This window comes from Crinia signifera, chromosome 6, assembly GCF_055691185.1.
Source record: "Crinia signifera chromosome 6, ASM5569118v1, whole genome shotgun sequence".
Classification (NCBI taxonomy): domain Eukaryota; kingdom Metazoa; phylum Chordata; class Amphibia; order Anura; family Myobatrachidae; genus Crinia; species Crinia signifera.
This window is the reverse complement of record NC_139222.1, coordinates 178,346,838-178,367,487: the sequence shown is the minus strand read 5'-3', so window position 1 is coordinate 178,367,487 and position 20,650 is coordinate 178,346,838. Positions and strand designations below refer to the sequence as shown.

Below are 20,650 nucleotides of genomic sequence, written 5' to 3'. Positions count from 1 at the left end.
TTACCTATATTGTACATAGTAGAAGAACATAGTGCTCATGGCATGGCAGTATTAATGCCATATACTGTATTTATGTAATTTGTGTTACATGCACCTAATTTTCAGGTGCATAGGGTAACTTCTATACAAGGGCTGGCTTGTGAGCCTCGCCCAGCTAGACCTTTTTATAATCTTGACTGAAAATGATATCACTAGGTAAAATGTTTAAACAAAACACAAAATATGCCCTCAATTGGTTTACCATATTGTACATGATGTGTGACACTATTAATGTGTTTGGTGCTAACAATTAGTGTGTATCCGCTGCTTGGATACATATCTGAAACGTGAACTCCAAAACTGACATTACGGGGTCTCATGAAACAGTGAAAAGAGTGGCGATATTAGCCAGGGGAGAGGTTGCCCATGGCAACCAACCGGCTGCTACGTATATTATAGCATGCACTTTACAGCCGTTGCCTAAAAGCTGTAATCTGCTTTCATATTTGTATCTTACATGCATTATTTTACATTGTCATATTACATTTAATGCCGGACAACAGACAATGGGGTTTATTCTGGGTCACTCCTTCTGGCAAATTCCTTCTTAAATGGACAAAACTATGTGCACTGCAGGGTGCAGATGTAGAATGAGCAGAGAGAATGAGATTTGGGTGAGTTATTTAGTTTCTGTGCAGGGTAAATACTGACTGCTTTTATTTTTACACTGCAATATAGATCTCACTTTGAAGTAAGACCCCATCTAGATCTAACTATCTGCACAAGTAACATCTACCCGACCTGCAGTGCACATGGTTTTGTCCATTTGAGAAGGAATTTACCAGGAGTGAACCAGAAAAACCCCCTATGTGTGTGTGCCTAGCAATATTGGAGGTGGTGGGGACTTGACTTGGCATTGGTAAGTGCATACACACTTGCCAATGCTGGTGGTACTTTACTGAATAGGCAGGATGCGGTCAGCAGGTTGACCACTATTAGTCATAGGTCAACACATGAAAATGTTAATTTTTTTTTTTTTCAAAAACAAGTGAACATAGAATGACAAGTTGCTACTGGTAAAATTCTTTCACTGGTAATACTTTTATTGTTACTAACTATCTGTAATAGTCACAATAAATGCTATCTGTGTAATTATACCAGTCCACTCCTCATTATTGTTATATGGGCACCCCCTAGTCCCCTTTCACCCACCACACGGACACATTAGTCTCTGAAACCGAATCAGCACATCGAGACTAGGGGAAGTCACGCATCATCGCTATCGGCTGATACATCGGAACCATACGGTAAGCTACTACTACCTTTTCTACATACCACCTGCATACCCTGAACCACTTACGTTATCTTCGGAGGTACATCATCTACTCCAGGATTGACGTGAAGGGATCTGGGTACCGCGACACCGCCACCATTCGGTGAGACAACAGGCATTGCCTCATCGCTGGACAGGTTACCTTAACATCTACCTCAGTCAGGGATCACCTTCCCATCACCTTCATCATCAACATCCTGCCTACAGTTATTGCTCCCTGTTTATACATCATTCCAACACCCAGCCTACAGTTATTGCTCCCAGTTTCCCATTTTTCTCTACATCAAACTATCCTCACCAAACCCCCGAGCGCCATCACTCCCCTCTCCTACTCTCTCCATTGTATTACTAGGGGGACCGAGACTTCCCCCAAGGAGTGAGGGCTGCTAGGGGTTTTCCTCTCCGAGCGCTGTGCAGTTTTCTGTTTTACTATAGAATGACAAGTGGATGCGGTACACTTCTACGGTGCCAATATAGACAAACGTGAAAAACTTGTGTCAACCTTTTCCTTGTTGAACAATAGTGGTTGACATTACAGTTGACCCATAACCGAACAGGGTATTTTATTGATGCGAGGGAGCGCACATTGTTAACAATGTTGAGTGTACACACTAGATGAATAAGTTAAATATATTGTTCAGAAGGGCCCTTCTGAGTGATATCTTTTACCTTCTAGTCTAGAACGATATATCTGATACTGAACTTGGATGCAATTTCCCTTAAACTCCCTCTGGACCTTCCCGGGAGTGATTCCAGATGACTTGGTACTTTGGTGTAATTTTTTGCATAAGATATATCTCATGCGATTGATCAAGCCGAGATAAATCACATGAGATAGATCGTATGGTACAATGGTATACCAAGATATATCTGGAATAGGGGCTAGAGGGACTGGAAACGGTCAGTCAAATATTCTGAAATTTATTACATACGATATATCGCATGCGCAAAAAGCACTCCATTTTACCTCCGATTCCGATATATCACAGGTGTGGTCCGACCAACCTAGAGGCTCGTATCTGTCTCTCAAGGGACCCCACATCACATTGGATTGGATGGTAAACACAGATGATGTTGCACTTTTCAGACCATGGGCCAGATTCTCTAAGCTTCAAGAGTGATAAAATGGAGAGTGATAAACAGCCAGCCAATCAGCTCCTGCCTGACATTTTTCAAACAGTCTGTGACATGGCAGGTAGGAGCTGATTGGCTAGCTACTTATCACTCTCCATTTTATCACTTTTGAAGCTTAGAGAATCTAGATCCATATCTGTAATCCGCCAAAATCGTGCAATATTGTTCTAATGTAAGGGGGCCTTAAGAGCAGTATTCAGTGCTTTTTGTGAGCTGTGACAGCATGCACAGTCAGTATTCAACTGACCCCCCTGCACACGCCGTTTCCACCTCACTGGGATTTTACAGCGAAATGGAAACGCTGTGTGCGACCGCCAAAACAGAGACGAAGCCCATTGCAATTAGCCGCGAACCTCGCCATTTGGGGGAATCGTGAGGATTCACCCGGAAAGTTTAATACGGTGATCGGCCGATGCGGGGGCTAAATGGCAAAGGTGACTTGTTTTCGGCAATCCTCACCATTTAACCCCCTTGCCGGCCGCATTGAATATGACCGTAAGTGTATGGGGCTTTAGTCCTCTCTCTTCTATATTGTCTAAAACAGTGGTTCTCAAACTGTGGGTCCCAACCTTATCAGCGTGGGGTCGCGACTCCATGTTGCTGACCATCACGCTGATGACTTTTCTAATCTCAGTCAGCAATTCAAGGCGTCTAAAATAACAGACAATTCTACAGAGTTTTCAGACTCATAGGCATATATTCAATGCCGTGGGCGAGCGGTGACTGCGAGCAGGACTTTTTGCTCGCAGTCACCGCTCACCCTGTCAGTATTCAACTGACACCCCTCATTCGCAAATTCCCCCTCGCTCCGTTTTTTGAGCGAGGGGGAATTTGTGAATGTGCCTCCAAAAGCTGCGAGAGCCGAGGCTAATTACAGCGAGTTTGCTGCACTAGCCGTGGCTCTCGCAGTTTAGGGGAATCCTCGCCGTTCTGTGACTGCGAGGATTCCCCCGGAATGTTGCATAGTGCGAGCGGCCGGCGCGGCGGTTAAACTGCGAGGATCACTGGTTTTCTGTGATCCTCGCAGTTTAACACCCTCGCCGGCCGCTCGCACCGGCATTGAATACTGGCTGTCACGACCCTAGTCGGCGATTCCCCAGATACGACAATCTGAGTATCCCGGCCACGTGACACTTTCACTGAGTATCCCAAGCGTGTGCGTATTTCACCACGATTCCGCTTGCCACCAATCAAAGTAAACTTTTGGACTTAGTCCGCGACAGCTTTGATTCTGCCGACACACCAAATTATGAGTTACAGGGTAGCGCTCTGGCAATTCGTCAGAGGCTTGGGCTGGAAAACAGCAGATACCAGAACTAATTATGACTTTTTAATTAAGTGAAAACACTACAAGGCTTACAGTATATTACAGAAAACATAAGTTACAAGATATATGATTAATAGGTAAGTCAAACGTAAAAACAGTTTCAGAATAAAACAAAATGGGAATAAAGAAACAAACCACTTCAAGGACACACAGCATGAAGCGGGTTTTGGAGTGGAAATCTCTCCGGATACTGGCTCATCTCAGAGACAGGTATCGGACCCGTCCCATTCCCAAGAAAATGAACAAAAATGTCTTGTGAGACACACACTTTTAAGATTGGCAAAAACACACACAATCACAGCCCCCACCTCAGGAATCTTCCTTGTCCATGGGGTTTCCTGAGGATATACCCAGGGGCTGGCTAATTGACTTCTCTTTTGAGGCTTAGCAATTTAGCCATTCAATCACCCCCTGCTAATTCTTATCTCAAATAAGGTGTCATTCTAGAGTTATAAGGGAATTGCTTTTCTGACATCTCTTCTGGTCTGGGAAGACATTTGCCAGAGACCCTGGACTTCAATACAGGTTTTATAGATGCAGGGGGGAAATAGATAACCTCTGCTTTCCTGTTGAGGTTTCAAACAGATGGGCAGGGGTTGTTGAAATAACCTTATTACCCACATAAAAATACAGGATGAGTAGATTGCACACCATATCAGAAACAGTATTGTAAACAGAGCATGGACTTCAAAGGAAAGAGATCCCATCTGCCTTCCTGCTTCACCCCCCAGTCCTCCCAACCATCCAGGGCAAAGGCAGGTCACTTTCTCCATTACATTTACAATTAGGGCAGAATGGCGTGGTACAATTACGCTCCTTCTGGCGTAAAAATGGCGGTCGCTCATGACAAGATGGCATCCAATCATGACACCTCCCCCTTTAAAGATCAGCATGGGAGCAGTGGCCAAACCAGCCACAGTATCCCATGCTGAGCCCTGACACTTGTCAGCGCCCTGCCCGACAGACTGCTGCAGTTTCCAGGTTAGGACCAGCGCTATGGGCGGGGTCTCCGAACTACCGGATTCTTGCTCCTCTTCCAGGAGACAGCAAGCTGCGGGCAAACAGGTGTCCCTGCCCAAGCCATCTGTGGGCACACTGATACAGTGGAAGCTGTGTCCCCTTGTGCCATCCTTGCTGGCAAGGACACAGCCCACCCCAGCTGTGCGTTGGACTCCTGGGCATAGATTCTCACCTGCAGCCGGCAGTTCCGTTTGCCATCCTGGGGTCAGAACCAACCTCTTCTGCCACACCCCACACGGGCATTCCCCTGAGGTATAGGCATTCCAGAGCCTCTGCTTGGCTGGGGCAGCCTTAAGAGGACTGTGGGACAATGCTATCAGGTGTTGTAAAGTACCTTTACATGACATGAGGTTAACAACAATAAATATGATACAAATCATATGGGCTAGGGCCTTTCCTGTGTTTACCTCAGCACTACATACAGTGGGACAGGTAATCCTGTCACCTTCCAAGAATCTCTTGTCCTGCTCTCTTGCCTGAGCTGATTGACCCCCCCTCCCTTTCACTGGGGGGGAGGTACACTCCCTCAAAGCCTTTGTGTGTGTGAATTGTGAAGGGGGGCAGGTTTCTGCAGGGGGGGAAACCAACAGGTCATTGTCCCCTGTGTTGGAAACATCCAATTCCAGCCTTTCAGAGGTTAATGGAGCTGAGTTTATCTGTGCTCCTTGGGCCCTCAGACCCTTCTGGTTACACACAGCACTTGCCACTGGCTCTATTACTGAAGCAACCCTCTCACTATACCCATGTGTATCTTTCACACTTCCCAGGTACGGGGCAGCCGCAGTGGGAGGCGGCTCACCTGGCATTTGCAGGCTTGCAGCCTCCATGGCTGTGGTTTGGTCACAGAATCTCTCCGTGATTGGAGGGGACCCCTTCTGGGTTCCTGTGTTCGTCAATATCTCCCTGGGGAACCATACCCGGGAGAATATGGGGACAAGGACATCGACCACTTTGTCGGCCCTAATGGATAAAAGGGCTACAGCTTCTGGGTAATGGGTGGCGTAATCTACCCCTATTGAAATGTACTCTGTTCTGGAGCTACTGGGCATTGCAAGGGGCCCTACCATATCTACAGCCACCCGCTCAAAGTGTTCTGATACCACGGGGAAAGAAATGAGGGGGGCCTTGCCCACATCCCCAGGCTTCCACACTATCTGACAGGTATGGCAGGTCCGACAGTACCAGTCCACCTTTTTCATCATACCTGGCCAGTGGAACTTAGGCAGGCGAGCCCCGGTCTTTTTAACCGTAAGGTGTCCAGAGAGGGGAATTTCATGAGCTACCTTAAGCAGACCCTCCCTATACCTTTGGGGTATGACCAGGTGACGTTCCGTAACTTGCCCTGGTGGAGTGTTGTGGACTCCATACTCTCTATGCAAACAACCATTCTTCCAGTACAGCCTGGGAGTACCCTGGGAGCCATCTGACTCCTGAGCTGCTGCTGCAGCCCTGAGACTCGCCGTTATCAATTCCACTTTGAAAGATCCACTTTCTATTGAGCCCTCAGGGTGTGCAGGGACCTCCTGCTGTGTGACTGTGTCCTGACAAGAAGAAGGGGGGTCTATGGGGGAAGCTGCAGTAAGGGACACTCTCTCCCTATCTGACAGTTCTGCAGTGCACCCAGGACCCACCAGGTCACTGATTATACCTGGTACCACATTTCCCACAGTAGCAAAAGACATCACATTATCAACAGTAACATCAATCTCATAACCTGGGGAGACATCCTGCAATACCTGCAAATTAGCCTGTGCATCTTCCACAACACATGGGACCCATCCTGCTGGCTTACAATTGGCCAGTGGTAAAACCTCTATAGCCTCAGGTCCCTGGGGAAGAATAGGGTTAGCTTCTAGCACCGCAACCTGAATGACATCACCAGCAGCACTCCTACCATTGGTGAGTGAGGGTGTCTCATTCCCAAGTAGATTAGGGCATTCGTTTAACCCCACAAACTGGCAAGGATTACCCACTATACCTGTCTCTAACTCACCCTCCCTTACCTCTACAGAAGGTACGGCACTATCACAGATCATCCCAGGAGTTTCACAAGAAATCACAACATTGCAATGTTCAGCATGGTTACATACTACCTGAGATGCATCATATGGTTCAGAAGGGTCAGCGACAGTGGGTAAAACATTGACACATATGTGTGGAGTGAATAAAAGTCCCACATCAGTAGTCCCACACACATTTGTGTGCATGCAGTCAGAAAGTCCCATTCCTCTTTCCGACATTTTCTCTTCCCTGCATACTTTCACTATGCAGGCAGCCTCTTTTTCCGGCAACAAATCTGGAGCAACGGATGGGAACATGCTGCTCACATCTTCCAGCAGTTTAAACTGGGCCTTGTGATGTGAGGTCTCCTGAGCAGGTTCCATGACGACTGTAGTAGGCAGAGTTACCTTGTCCTGGTAGGGCATTCCTGGTGAGAGCAAGCTGCTGACATCCTCAGCTTCTGCTTCTCCCAGCAGTTTAAACTGGGACTTTGCTTCCAGAGCTGGTAACAGCAACTGTTCTAGGCGATGCCACTCCGCATCTACCCGGCGGCACTGATCTCTCCAAAATGGGGTATCCAGCTTTCTCCAAGCAGCGACCTCCTGCTGCGCGAATTGGTAACATTCTCCCAGCTCTCTCAGCAGCACCTCAGGAGACGCAGATGGACCCCAGACACGAAATGCTGCACGATACTGGCTGAAGGCATTGCACTCATCGTCCCTTGCCCTGGTGAGCTGCGTGATCATCTCCCCACGAGTATGGTTGTGGCAGGAGATACCTTGCAGCTGGCATTCTTCCGTTAGTTCCTCTGTGCTCATTAGGGTAAACACATCATCATCCTCCTCTGGGTCAATATACCCACTGGACTCCTCCGGTACCATAGGGGATTGGTACTCCGCAGCCTCTGTGACTGCCATGCACCCTCCAGTCTCCCTGGTACTAGCAGAAATGCCAGTCCCCTGAGTAAAGTCCAGGTCCAGCTGGTTATCCACAACCAAGCCGGCATTTACTTTGCTCTCCCTGGGTGTTTCAAAGACAGGGAAATCATTGTGACGCGGTCCATTGAAATTTGCATCCACTGACACAGGCTGCCAGCTGAGCTTAGCTAGTTCCAGCTGAAGCTTGCGATCTGCTGCTTCCTTTGCAGCAGTGGACTCCCTTTTATTAAACTGCATTATCAGTTTCAGCACCACGGCATTATCTGGCTCTTTCACATACTTCAGAGCCTCTTGCATATACAGATCCAAGGCAGAGCAGTAATTGGAGGCATCCAATCCACGGTTTGTGGGGCCTGCAATCTTCATTGTCCGCTTCTCCTCTTCCTCTGTTCTGGAACCAGAATGATTCCCAACCTCAGACCTGGAATTCGCTTGATTCCCCCCAGCTACCTGCTGGTCCGCATCTCTGAGGACTTGGATCATCTGTTCCCTGGTCTGCCCCTTGGCAGGCTCCACTCGGTTGATACCAGAGACCACATCACGATCCAACTTCACACTATTATTTTCCGCAGAAAGTAAAAGTTCAGTACGAAGTCCACCTCCTGCTACCTCAGTAGCCCTGGCTGGTGAACTCTTACGCACAAGTCCGCCATCGTGATGCTCTGTATCTTCCTCCATAGAGTCACAGGTCAATCTCCACTTAATCTGTGCCTCCTTATAAGTAGCTGCCATTCTGCTGCAGTTACTTCTCCAAAATAATAAAACAGGGATGGGGAACAGAAAATGCTTTTACAGTGACTTACACTACTACATAAGCCTTGAGTTTTGGTATCTGGTGAAATGTATTCACTTAAGTTATCCAAATAAAAAACAAAAATTGCTTTTTGAAATATCCCCACCGCTGGCCACCAGTTTGTCACGACCCTAGTCGGCGATTCCCCAGATACGACAATCTGAGTATCCCGGCCACGTGACACTTTCACTGAGTATCCCAAGCGTGTGCGTATTTCACCACGATTCCGCTTGCCACCAATCAAAGTAAACTTTTGGACTTAGTCCGCGACAGCTTTGATTCTGCCGACACACCAAATTATGAGTTACAGGGTAGCGCTCTGGCAATTCGTCAGAGGCTTGGGCTGGAAAACAGCAGATACCAGAACTAATTATGACTTTTTAATTAAGTGAAAACACTACAAGGCTTACAGTATATTACAGAAAACATAAGTTACAAGATATATGATTAATAGGTAAGTCAAACGTAAAAACAGTTTCAGAATAAAACAAAATGGGAATAAAGAAACAAACCACTTCAAGGACACACAGCATGAAGCGGGTTTTGGAGTGGAAATCTCTCCGGATACTGGCTCATCTCAGAGACAGGTATCGGACCCGTCCCATTCCCAAGAAAATGAACAAAAATGTCTTGTGAGACACACACTTTTAAGATTGGCAAAAACACACACAATCACAGCCCCCACCTCAGGAATCTTCCTTGTCCATGGGGTTTCCTGAGGATATACCCAGGGGCTGGCTAATTGACTTCTCTTTTGAGGCTTAGCAATTTAGCCATTCAATCACCCCCTGCTAATTCTTATCTCAAATAAGGTGTCATTCTAGAACTATAAGGGAATTGCTTTTCTGACATCTCTTCTGGTCTGGGAAGACATTTGCCAGAGACCCTGGACTTCAATACAGGTTTTATAGATGCAGGGGGGAAATAGATAACCTCTGCTTTCCTGTTGAGGTTTCAAACAGATGGGCAGGGGTTGTTGAAATAACCTTATTACCCACATAAAAATACAGGATGAGTAGATTGCACACCATATCAGAAACAGTATTGTAAACAGAGCATGGACTTCAAAGGAAAGAGATCCCATCTGCCTTCCTGCTTCACCCCCCAGTCCTCCCAACCATCCAGGGCAAAGGCAGGTCACTTTCTCCATTACATTTACAATTAGGGCAGAATGGCGTGGTACAATTACGCTCCTTCTGGCGTAAAAATGGCGGTCGCTCATGACAAGATGGCATCCAATCATGACACTGGCCATAATGCTGTGCCTCCACAACGCTGCCATGTGTGTGCTGTCTGCTGACTACACATGTGATGTGATGTGATGACCTTCTGCAGTAACCTGCTGGGGTCCTGTAATAATTTTTATTGTCTGATAGGGTCCCGGAGCAAAAAAGTTTGAGGACCCCTGGTCTAGATCATCCCTCATTGTGTTACCGCTTTTGGGGTGTCGGCTTTTTTGGGAAATTTTTTAGCCTTCTGGATCTAAAAAAAAAAAATGCAAATTGCTGTCCCTTGTATTTGTTGGTGACATTACTTTTGTATTACATTTTTACAAATCCTCGTAGCATAATAAACATTTCAAATAAGATCCACTAACAATCGGGTGTGTAAATCTAAAATTCTTTTTAAATGATATAGTCCGTAAAGAAACCTCAAGATATTACCAAGTTTAGGGATCTGACCATAAAGCGTTTTAAGATGAGGTGTAAAACAAATCAATGTTTTTTGTAGCTTTAGCTACATAAGCTTATCTGGTTGCTATGGGTTACAGCTGGTTTGTGTTTTTTGCCCTTGTGAAGAATTGCCTTTTATTCTACACTGACTTTAATGACCTATACTATTGTGTATTTATTACATAGATGTTTGCCTAATCGTACATCTAGAATAAATCCATTTATTGGTCTATATATTGCAGAAACTTCCATTCACCATCCCAGAGCTGGTCCAGGCATCACCATGTCGGAGCTCAGACGGGATTTTGTACATGGGTAAGTCAGTGATTATAGAGTTAATTGCTGTAAGATGTCTGTAATAAACTGCTGAGTGTGCCAAGGTAAACCTGCTAATCAGGCTCTGTTCCCAGACCTTCAGGGTGCTGCAATAACCCCAGAGGGGGGCAGCTAAAGAACTGTAGTAGGGAAATTCTTCAGACGCCCATTTATAAAATATCAAACCATAGAACAATGGGAATGTATTTTATGAAGATAAATAGCATGTCCGTTGGTATAATCTCACTGCTATGTGCAGTACAGATATAACTAGGCAAATAGATTTATTCAATGTTGCCAGGATTAGGTAAAGCTATAGTGTTTTTTTCTGCCTGGTGCTTGAATTAAACCTGTAATAAGACAGTGTGTGTCTCCAAAGTATTTAATTTGCATATAACAGGATATCGAATTATGCAAATCATCTCCATTTATTTTTTTATAAAGCCTAGGGTTCATATTGTTATTGTCCATTATGTATACTGCAGATATATTAAGTGTATTAAGGCCTTTATTCAGATCTGATCGCAGTACAAATTTGTTTGGAAAATGGGCAAAACCACTGCAGGTGGGGCAGATGTAACATGTGCAGAGAGAGTTAGATTTGTGTGAGTTATTTTGTTTCTGTGCAGGGTAAATACTGGCTGCATTATTTTTACACTGATTTAATTTAGATTTCAGTTTCAACACACCCCACCCAAATTTCACTCTCTCTGCACATGTTACATCTGCCCCACCTGCAGTGCACATGGTTTTGCCCATTTTCTAAACAAATTTGTACTGCGATCAGATCTGAATAAAAGCCAAAATGTCAATTCATTCATGTTTGTTCTTCTCCATTGGGACTTACATTTAAATTCCAACACCACAGACACACAAACACCATAGCCATTACCCCACCTGTATATTAAAGAATACATTATTAGGCCACAAGTGATTGTCCTGCTGGAGGTAAACTAGTCTTTTCATCGTGTATGCCTTTAATGTGGACATACACTTGTGCAAGGGGAGAAGTTGCATGCAATCCCCCTAGAACAGCCCAGCAGCTTCCCGCGGAGGCAGGGGGTTGCTTACAATACTCTATGTGCAATCCCAGCCAAGCCTGCCTGGCTTGGCTGTGATGCGACAGATTCTATATGCAGCATACCAGCCAAGCCAGGCATGTGCAACCCAGTAGCTCTGATGCGGTACACATCGGATGTCAATTACATGCGATTTGGATGCTTTTAATGCGATTTATCACTGCAATCGCATAAAGTGATCAAATTACATATATCACCCTAGTGTATGGGCACCTTCAACCTAGATGGTGCTATAATGCAATACTGTGGCTGACAGGTGCTAGAATTCCATGAATGTGGCTGACAGGTGCTGTAATGCCATGCTGTGGCTGACAGGTGCTGTAATGCCATGCTGTGGCTGACAGGTGCTGTAATGCCATGCTGTGGCTGACAGGTGCTGTAATGCCATGCTGTGGCTGACAGGTGCTGTAATGCCATGCTGTGGCTGACAGGTGCTGTAATGCCATGCTGTGGCTGACAGGTGCTGTAATGCCATGCTGTGGCTGACAGGTGCTGTAATGCCATGCTGTGGTTGACAGGTGCTGTAATGCCATGTTGTGGCTGGCTGTGTAAACAGCACTGTAGTGGTTGCAGACAGAAACAACAGCAGCAGTGTAATGTATCCAAATTCATATTGACTCTCTCTCGATAAAGGTCATTTTCCCACTCAGTGCTGTTACTGGTATTAGCCGACCTCTGTCTTTTTGTGATCATATTGTGGTTGCTGGAATTGTTACGTTTTCTATGAAATCCAACATATATCTTTTCCCAAACTCTTTCCCCCCCAGCAGTATTGAAGTTCGTGTTTTCATCTGTAGGCTGTTCATATTTTACTTTTGTCATTGTGGCCCTTGTATTAGCAGCTGGCCATTGGAGCCACATTGTGCTCATTTCTTATGTTTACCCTACAGGGAAGAAGCAGGATGTCTGGTATGTCATCGACCTGGTAACAGGGGAGAAGCAGCAGACACTGACCTCATCCTTTGCAGAAAGTCTTTGCCCATCCACCTCTTTGCTTTACCTGGGAAGGACAGGTAGGTTTCACACTATGGGCTAGATGGGATGCAGTTACAATCCCGGCGGTCGGGATCCCGGCGTTCAGAATCCCGACGCCGGAATCCCGACCGCCGAAATGCCGACACATTCTCCCTCCTGGGGTGTCCACGACACCCCTGGAGGGAGAATAAATTAGTGTGCCGAGCGTAGCGAGGCACCGGGCCTGCTGCGTGGCGAGCGCAGCGAGCCCGCAAGGGGGGGCGATCCACGTCCCCCCCCCTTGTCGGCATTTCGGCTGTCGGGATTCCGGCGTCGGGATTCTGAACGCCGGGATCCCGACCGCCGGTATTCAATACTGAATCCGGGCCAGATGTATCAAGCTTCAAAAGTGATAAAATCGAGAGTGATACGCAGCCAGCCAATCAGCTCCTACCTGCCATGTCACAGACTGTGTTTGAAAAATGTCATGCAAGAGCTGATTGGCTGGCTGTTTATCACTTTCCATTTTATCACTTCTGAAGCTTGATACATCTGGCCCTAGGTCAAGATCTACAGACACTCTGTATGAACTAGAGTGTACAATTATCTCTATATGTTCAGAACACCTAATCTAACCCTTATTTCAAAGGATATCACTAAACTGTGCATATCTTGAAATGCTAATGATTTATAGTGAACAATCTGGAATTATTACATTGATTCAATGCCAAGAAAAATGAAACCTCCTATTTCCACTTGGCAATATGTGCAAAGATTCTGACCTGCGAAGTGACCACACGCCTGCTGACGTTTTGTTGTGATTGCTGCTTTGTATTATCTGTGGTGACCTCACCCAGTGCTAAAAGCGACCGCTCTCTAGTGTCATGCAGTGATCAATAAGAAGACACACCTGAGACTTCTCTCTTGTTGCTGCACACTCAGTCAGACCAATGCTGTGTTTTACAGAGTATACCATCACCATGTACGACACAAAGAATAGAGAGCTGCGATGGAATGCAACATATTATGACTATGCAGCAACTCTTCCAGATGAGGACACGGAATACAGTAAGTTGTAGATCATGCTGGAAAGCCATCTTACCCCTGAGTGTCTGGACAGAGTGTGTTGGTAAAGGGAGCAGTGGGAAGGGATTGGATTTTCATGTCCTTGGAACGGTTGCTTTGTCAGTAAATACGTATATTTGTTCCAGAAATGTCGCACTTTGTATCCAATGGAGATGGTTTAGTAGTGACGGTGGACAGTGACTCTGGAGACGTCCTGTGGATTCAGAATTATGCCTCTCCAGTTGTAGCCTTGTATATCTGGCAGAGGGAAGGTCTGAGGAAGGTTCTGCACACAAATGTTGGGGTGGAGACTCTTCGTTACCTGACATTTATGTCTGGGGAGGTCGGTCGTATAACAAAGTGGAAGTATCCATTCCCCAAGGAGACTGAGACTAAAAGCAAACTGATGTAAGTATGGCAATTTATACAGGAAGAGGGTCTAATAGAGGAATTTATAACCATCTACTATTCTCTAGATCAGGCATTCCCAACCAACGTCCTCAAGGCACACCAACAGTGCAGGTTTTAATGTTTTCCAGATGTAGAACAGGTGGTTAAATCAAAATAACTCTGGTACAAACTAATTCACCTGTGCTTAAGCCTGCAATCTGCACTGTTGGTGTGCCTTGAGGACCGACGTTGGGACTGCCTGCTCTAGATGCTGTAGCCTCTTCTCTAACTTGGTTGTGAAGTTTGAATCATGTCATTTTTTTCTCTATGACCATTAAACAATACCCTCCTCATCCCCTCTTACTCCAGCATTAATGACTTCAATGAAGAAATCTAGTATTTCTTTAATTATATACATTTTTATTTATTTTTTGTCATTAGGCCAACTCTCTATGTGGGAAAATACTCAACAAGTCTGTACGCATCCTCATCAATGGTACATGAAGGGGTCACTGTTGTGGTGAGTAGCACTTCATAGCCTTCCCTCTCATTTCACTGCTTGCCATTTGTGTGAGGTTATGTTTCTATTTACAGGTTGGTTTTTTTAGCCATTAGCTGTAACATTTTTAATTAAGTAAAGTGTACTGCGAATTCAGGGGATCATGATACAAACAGATCATTTTCCATGTTTTTTGTTTTGGTGATTAGTATTGTGTTGCCTAAACAAGGCCATTTGATATCCAACATTTTACATTTGAAATCTCTACAATACACAAGCTTTCCTCATGGCCTTTGAATTGATGAAACCAAAACTTTTTTTAATACAGAAATTAATTTTGTATGTTACAAGTATAGTTCTCATTTATATATTTCTTATCTACGACTACTAATAAAAAAAAAAAAGTCTCACTTTTGTGCAGTAGTCCTTTATTATAATTTTTTTTTTAGTACAAAATAATTTATTCTGAATGCTTGGTAAATGAGTCCTCCGAATTCGGGAATATAAAAAAAAAAATCTATGCATTTTCTGTCGGAGTTTCTTTAATGTGAAATGGTGGTAGGTTGCGCTCACTGTAAATGGTATACCTGGATGCCCTGGCTGCAAGGTTACTGGTGAGTAGACCGATCTCATCTGATTAATGCACATATAGGGAAAAGGCGGGTTGTAACCTGCGCGGAGTTTCTTTAATGACTATAAAGTTATAGCTGTGGCTTTGTCTTTAATTCTCCTGTGCCCAGAGGGTACAGCTGATGATTTCTGTTCTGCGACTAGAAGTGACTGTATAATTGCTCGGTTACCGGATAATTACCTTCTTTTGGTGACATTGTGACCAAAACAGGGTCCTGATCCTGCAGTGTCATGAATTATTGGCAGGCACTTGATTCACTTCATTCAGTGTTACTGCCAAGTCTGGGTGTAAATACTGCACTGCACCATGGGTGGTGGTGTATTTAAGAAACACTGGGGTCTTAGAAATAGCTTAATTAGTCTGTCAAAGCCTTCTTAGGCATTTGTGTCAATTAACTTTTTGTGTTCTGGACTGTAGCCCAGAGGGAGGGCGATTCCATTGCTGGATGGACCCAGGACTGACGGGGTAACGATTGAAGAGAATGGGGAATGCGAGTTCACACCCAGCACTGATCTTAAGATACCTTCTGGCCTGAAGGGAAAAAACAAGCTGAACTACTGGAAGAACCAGTGGCTATTAATAGGTACGTTATCAAATTCCTCCATCTAGTGTTAAATCTGGATATTTCTTTCATTATTGCTTAACAAAGAATGAAATATATGCTGAGCGCAGAATGTTGGGGGCATATTAATTCTTTATTTCCAACTATGTAATATGAAGTATTGAGAACCTGATCTGAATAGAATAAGTCCTGGATCAATATTTCTAGTAGAGACTGTAATCTGCTGATCTTTTCCACAGGGCACCATGAGATCCCACTGTCCGCACCGACAAAGATTCTTGACACCTTTCCCCCTACTCTACCCAGAGGTGAAGAGAAGATCATAGAGACCGGAGCAGATAAACCACGCTTTACTGAGGTGTGTGCAGGACATTCCCTCCAACACTCTCAAAATCCACACATACCTAGCTTTCATAGCTATCTGCCAGTTGATCTAGTGGCAATGTATGACCAGAAGATGTGGGCATTACTGTATTAGGCAATGTTCATCTTTAAGTAAGCTGGATCATACATTTGATGATATTTGATTCATCTAGCCTCTACACACTTGGTGTACAGGGTAGGATTTATTTGATTGTCACCGAATGGGAAAGAGTCCAGGAGGTATCTACTTGACAAACCACAACTATGATTAACCTTCAACATTATTATTTGTTTTCTTTTATTTATATAGTTTCACAAGGCTTCTGTAGCCCATAGGGCTAAAGTAATCATAAAGTAATATAGGCAAGTTCACAAATGGAGATCAGGCACTGCTGGCAGGAGGGGTATGTGGGAGTAAAGTTGGGAGAATACAGCTTGGAATTGTATGAGAGTTAATTGATCAGGAAGCAGGAGAGGTGACAACCCCTTGGGGGGGGGGGGGGTGGCATGTGTTATTGAGTCTGGAAAGATGTGCAACAGTGGCATATGGAGCCAGTGGAGAGTGTGCAGCAGTGGGATAGGAAGCTAGTAGGTCAACGAGAATAGGGGGATACAAAGCTGGAGCAATGAGAGCAGAAATTGAAGCAGGCAGTAATCTGGGTGAGAAATATAAAGGTGCAAATGAAGGTTTTTCTAACTTCTAGGATGAGAAAGTGCCAGGAAATATTGCGGAGTAGAGGTGGTAGAAATGGAAGTGTAACTGTATCTTGAGAGGATAACAAGCGGTCATAATAAAGGATGACAGATTGCCGACCTGGGGAACCGATAAGAGCCAGGTCTAGAGGAATATTTGAGGGAAAGATGACAATAGTGTTCATTCTAGCTCCCTGCATTCTCAAAACCTATATTGTTCCTCTTCGCTACCCGGGGTGTCGCTCTCTGCTGTTGTGCTTGTAGCATTGTGGTTCAGCACTGATCTGCAGAACAGACCTGTGCTAGAAGAACCACAGCAGAGAGTGATGCTCCAATCAGGGAAGATGAACTGCATGGGTTTTGATAATGTAGGGTTCTAGAGAGAACACTAGACAAGGGTAATATATTTATTTTTATAAAGAGCTCTGCATGTTCCTTAAGCCCTGTACACATGGTGCAATTCATTTTCTATTCAATCCTGATTCGATCGGGATCAAATCACACAGTGCTGTGTACACATTCTATTTAGACTATATAGTACAGAGCTGTACAGTCTATTTTTCTATTCTATTCTATTTTCTATTCAACTTCAATGCCATGCATCAGGATCGAATTGTGATTAAATGTGGCTGAAAACCATTAGAATTTGATTTTGCACACAAGTTAGACCACATTGAACCATGTGTACAGGGCTTTAGATGTGCATATACCTTTGCTGGCATTGCATCTCCACTCTACTGGGTGAAGGGATGCAACTGAGTGGGAATAAGTTGTGCTTACACACAATCTACTGTCTGGTACATATCTTGCACCAAGGATAGGACTAGATCACGTCTACGCTGATAATGATGGCTATAAAACCATACATATTGGTAGGGTTGGTGCATATGCTTATTATCCTGCATATAGTATCCACATCTAGCTCCATGCATGCAGTGCTAACGTAATTACTGCTGACTTGCTTGCAACTCTGAACCTGCCCAGGTAATTTTAGAGATTGTATTGTGGGAAGGATTGGCTTATAGGACAAAAGGGAAGAGATCAAGGGAAAAGAGCATTTTGAGTTTTATTGATTTACAGGTGATTGTGGAGGCCGGTAGCAGCTAAGCTCACAAGGGAAAAAGAGCAGATATGGAGGCCAATCACAGCATTGTGGGGCACTGACAGCAAGGGGGAGAGAAGGGGTGTACAGGAAGAGACTGAGTAGTTGGACAAGTCAGAGATGTACAAACCATGCGGTCACATTTAAAGATTTCTTTCTTAACATTCACAAGTATATGTTGGGGTATATTGGCACCATTTGTACAAACCCCCATATGTTTTACTCTATTTGTAGAGGTCACTGTTATTGAAGTGTATATGCTGATTGTAGTGCCATTTGGCTTCATACGTTTTGTGGTCTTCCCCTGCAGGAGGTTATTGGAATGGAGGAGGAGCCACCAGAAGGCCTGCACGCCTCTTATTCTCAGGATGTCTCAGACATGTCCAAACCATTCCTACCCAAGCCAGAGGCTCCTGTGGACTCTATGCTGAAAGACTTGGCTACTATCATCCTCAGCACATTCCTGTTGGCTGGATGGGTGGCTTTTGTCATCACCTACCCTAAGGTAAGAACAACCTTTTTTACTGTTTTAAGGTAGACCTGACCTTTTACAAGTAAGACATCCTAGACATAATCTTCCACAATTCCATGGAGCTCATGCTTTACCCACATTTGTTTTTCTCTCCAGACTGTTCATCAGCAGCAGCAGCTTCAACACCAGCAATTTCAGAAACAGCTGGAGGAGAAGATCCAGCTCTTACAGATGCAGCACGTCACTTTTCAGTCCCCAGTTGAGGTCCCTGCAGACGTGGATTATTTGGATATTGCTGGCGTGCGAGGAGAAAGTTCAGCTAACAGCACCCCAAACATTTCCCCAAAGGCTTCCAACCACTCTCTGCACTCTAATCTGTCCACGTCCGAGGTCGGCAGTGTGATCTCCACTGAGCAGGAGGATGGAGGTAGAAGCATGATCTTACCAGATAACACTTTTTAGGAAATTTGCATGATGACTTACTGTAATTATGGGATGTCACTGGTCATTATTAACTACCCCTACCCCACCCCTCTTGTGATGTCTTGGAGTAATTTTCAATATCTGTTTTGTTAAATGTTGCACAGATGACGACAGGAGAGTAATCGTGGGAAAGATCTCATTCGATCCCCGGGATGTTCTCGGCCATGGCGCAGAGGGAACAATAGTTTACAGGTAACCAGTGATTCCACTAGCTTAATTTATTTTCCGTTTCTGCCCTGGATATCAGTCTAGATAAAGATTTTTTTATTTTTTGAACTGCTTAAATGAAGTGTAATTAGTGGGAAACACCATGAGACACTATTAGCAACAAACCTTTGTTTGCTAGTGACATCAGAAACTCTTGGTGTTGTGAAGAATGTGGCTCCCCCAAGTAATCACTCACATCGCAAACCCGGGTCGGACCCAGCTACGACCCTTTCACATTAAACTCTGGTTGCCAATTTTATACAGAGGGTGATCCGGGTTTAACCCTTCTTATAAACAGGGTCAAATTGCCAGATTGGTCGACCTGGGTTATAAGCTGTGGTGCTTTTACACTGCACCTCGACCCAGGTCCATATGTCACTAACCTGGGTCGAGGGTAATATACAATCAAGTCAAGAAACACAAGTGCAGTAGCAGGAAAAAGTTCCTTTTCTGAGGTGCTTACAGGCCCATTTACTACTGAATATTTGCAGCTAATTCCCCAATACTCAGTGGCTCATTGTAGCCTATGGGCTACCTTAAGGAAGCGGTACATCTGTCAGAACAGACTTAGGTCTGCAGTCATTAGGTCGACCCCGGAAGGTTGACAGGGTTAAAGGTCGACATGGGTCAAGGTCGACATGGGTTTATGCCGACAGTCATTAGGTCGACATGAGTTTTTCACTTTTTCTTTTTTTTAGTCGAATGTCGACCTAGTCAACATGGATACAGTTGGAGATGCACCGCAGCCCCTCGCTTCGCTCGCAATGCTTTGGGCACTATTTTATTCTCCCGCCACGCCCTAGTGGATGGTAGGGCATGAAATACCGCCTGTCGGCTCAAAAAAAAGTGAAAACCCCATGTCGACATTGGCCCATGTCGACCTTGGGCCATGTCTACCTTTAACCCTGTCGACCTTGGGGCAAGTCGACCTTCCGGGGTCGACCTAATGACTGTAGACCTAAGTCTGACCTGACAGATGACCGCTTCCCTTATCGCATTGTTGACGGGACAGTGTGATCAGTGCGGATCAGCGCTAACCATTTATGCGCAGACCCCCAGCAGCCGGCACAGCAGATCTCAGGGACGGGTTCCTTCCAGAGCCCCTGTTCCTGCATTTTCAGGAACATACATTCCGCCGATAGGATTGCATATTGCAATGAGATCCTGTGCAGTATTTCCCGCCCTGATCACATTGTATATGTGATCCTATGGTAAATGGGCCCATTAGTGCCGAATAAGGTCACATGCTTATTTCACAGATGTGTAGGTGATCAATAGCAGTGAACGTGATTTGAGAGTGACATGAACAAAGAGTAAAGAATTTTGTGGAATTCCTGGCAATGTTTCCTCCCATACAGCACTGTTGCCCCATATATATATTTCTGTTCTCCCTGCAGGGGGCGGTTTGATAACAGAGATGTTGCAGTGAAGAGAATATTGCCGGAATGTTTCAGTTTTGCAGATAGGGAGGTTCAGATGCTGAAAGAGTCTGATGAATATCCCAACGTAATCCGCTATTTTTGTACGGAAAGAGACCGCCAGTTCCAATACATTGCCATTGAGCTATGCATGGCGACACTGCAAGAGGTAAGAGGTCAGGGTTATGAAGGGTTCTCCAGCCTCTGTTAATGACCATG

General features: G+C 45.0%; 1 protein-coding gene across 3 annotated transcripts in view; it reads left to right on the top strand.

Moving 5' to 3' along the window:
• ERN1 (endoplasmic reticulum to nucleus signaling 1) overlaps positions 1 to 20,650 on the top strand; it is a 65,679-nt gene that overhangs the window by 34,049 nt on the left and 10,980 nt on the right. For all 3 annotated transcript variants that reach the window (XM_083148265.1, XM_083148264.1, XM_083148266.1), the window contains exons 5-15: positions 10,441 to 10,513; positions 12,483 to 12,605; positions 13,513 to 13,614; positions 13,758 to 14,019; positions 14,443 to 14,521; positions 15,549 to 15,714; positions 15,933 to 16,051; positions 18,162 to 18,356; positions 18,480 to 18,750; positions 18,911 to 18,998; positions 20,411 to 20,600. In XM_083148265.1, the coding sequence (XP_083004391.1) occupies positions 10,441 to 10,513; positions 12,483 to 12,605; positions 13,513 to 13,614; positions 13,758 to 14,019; positions 14,443 to 14,521; positions 15,549 to 15,714; positions 15,933 to 16,051; positions 18,162 to 18,356; positions 18,480 to 18,750; positions 18,911 to 18,998; positions 20,411 to 20,600 (1,668 nt within the window). The remainder of the gene's footprint in view (positions 1 to 10,440; positions 10,514 to 12,482; positions 12,606 to 13,512; positions 13,615 to 13,757; positions 14,020 to 14,442; positions 14,522 to 15,548; positions 15,715 to 15,932; positions 16,052 to 18,161; positions 18,357 to 18,479; positions 18,751 to 18,910; positions 18,999 to 20,410; positions 20,601 to 20,650) is intronic.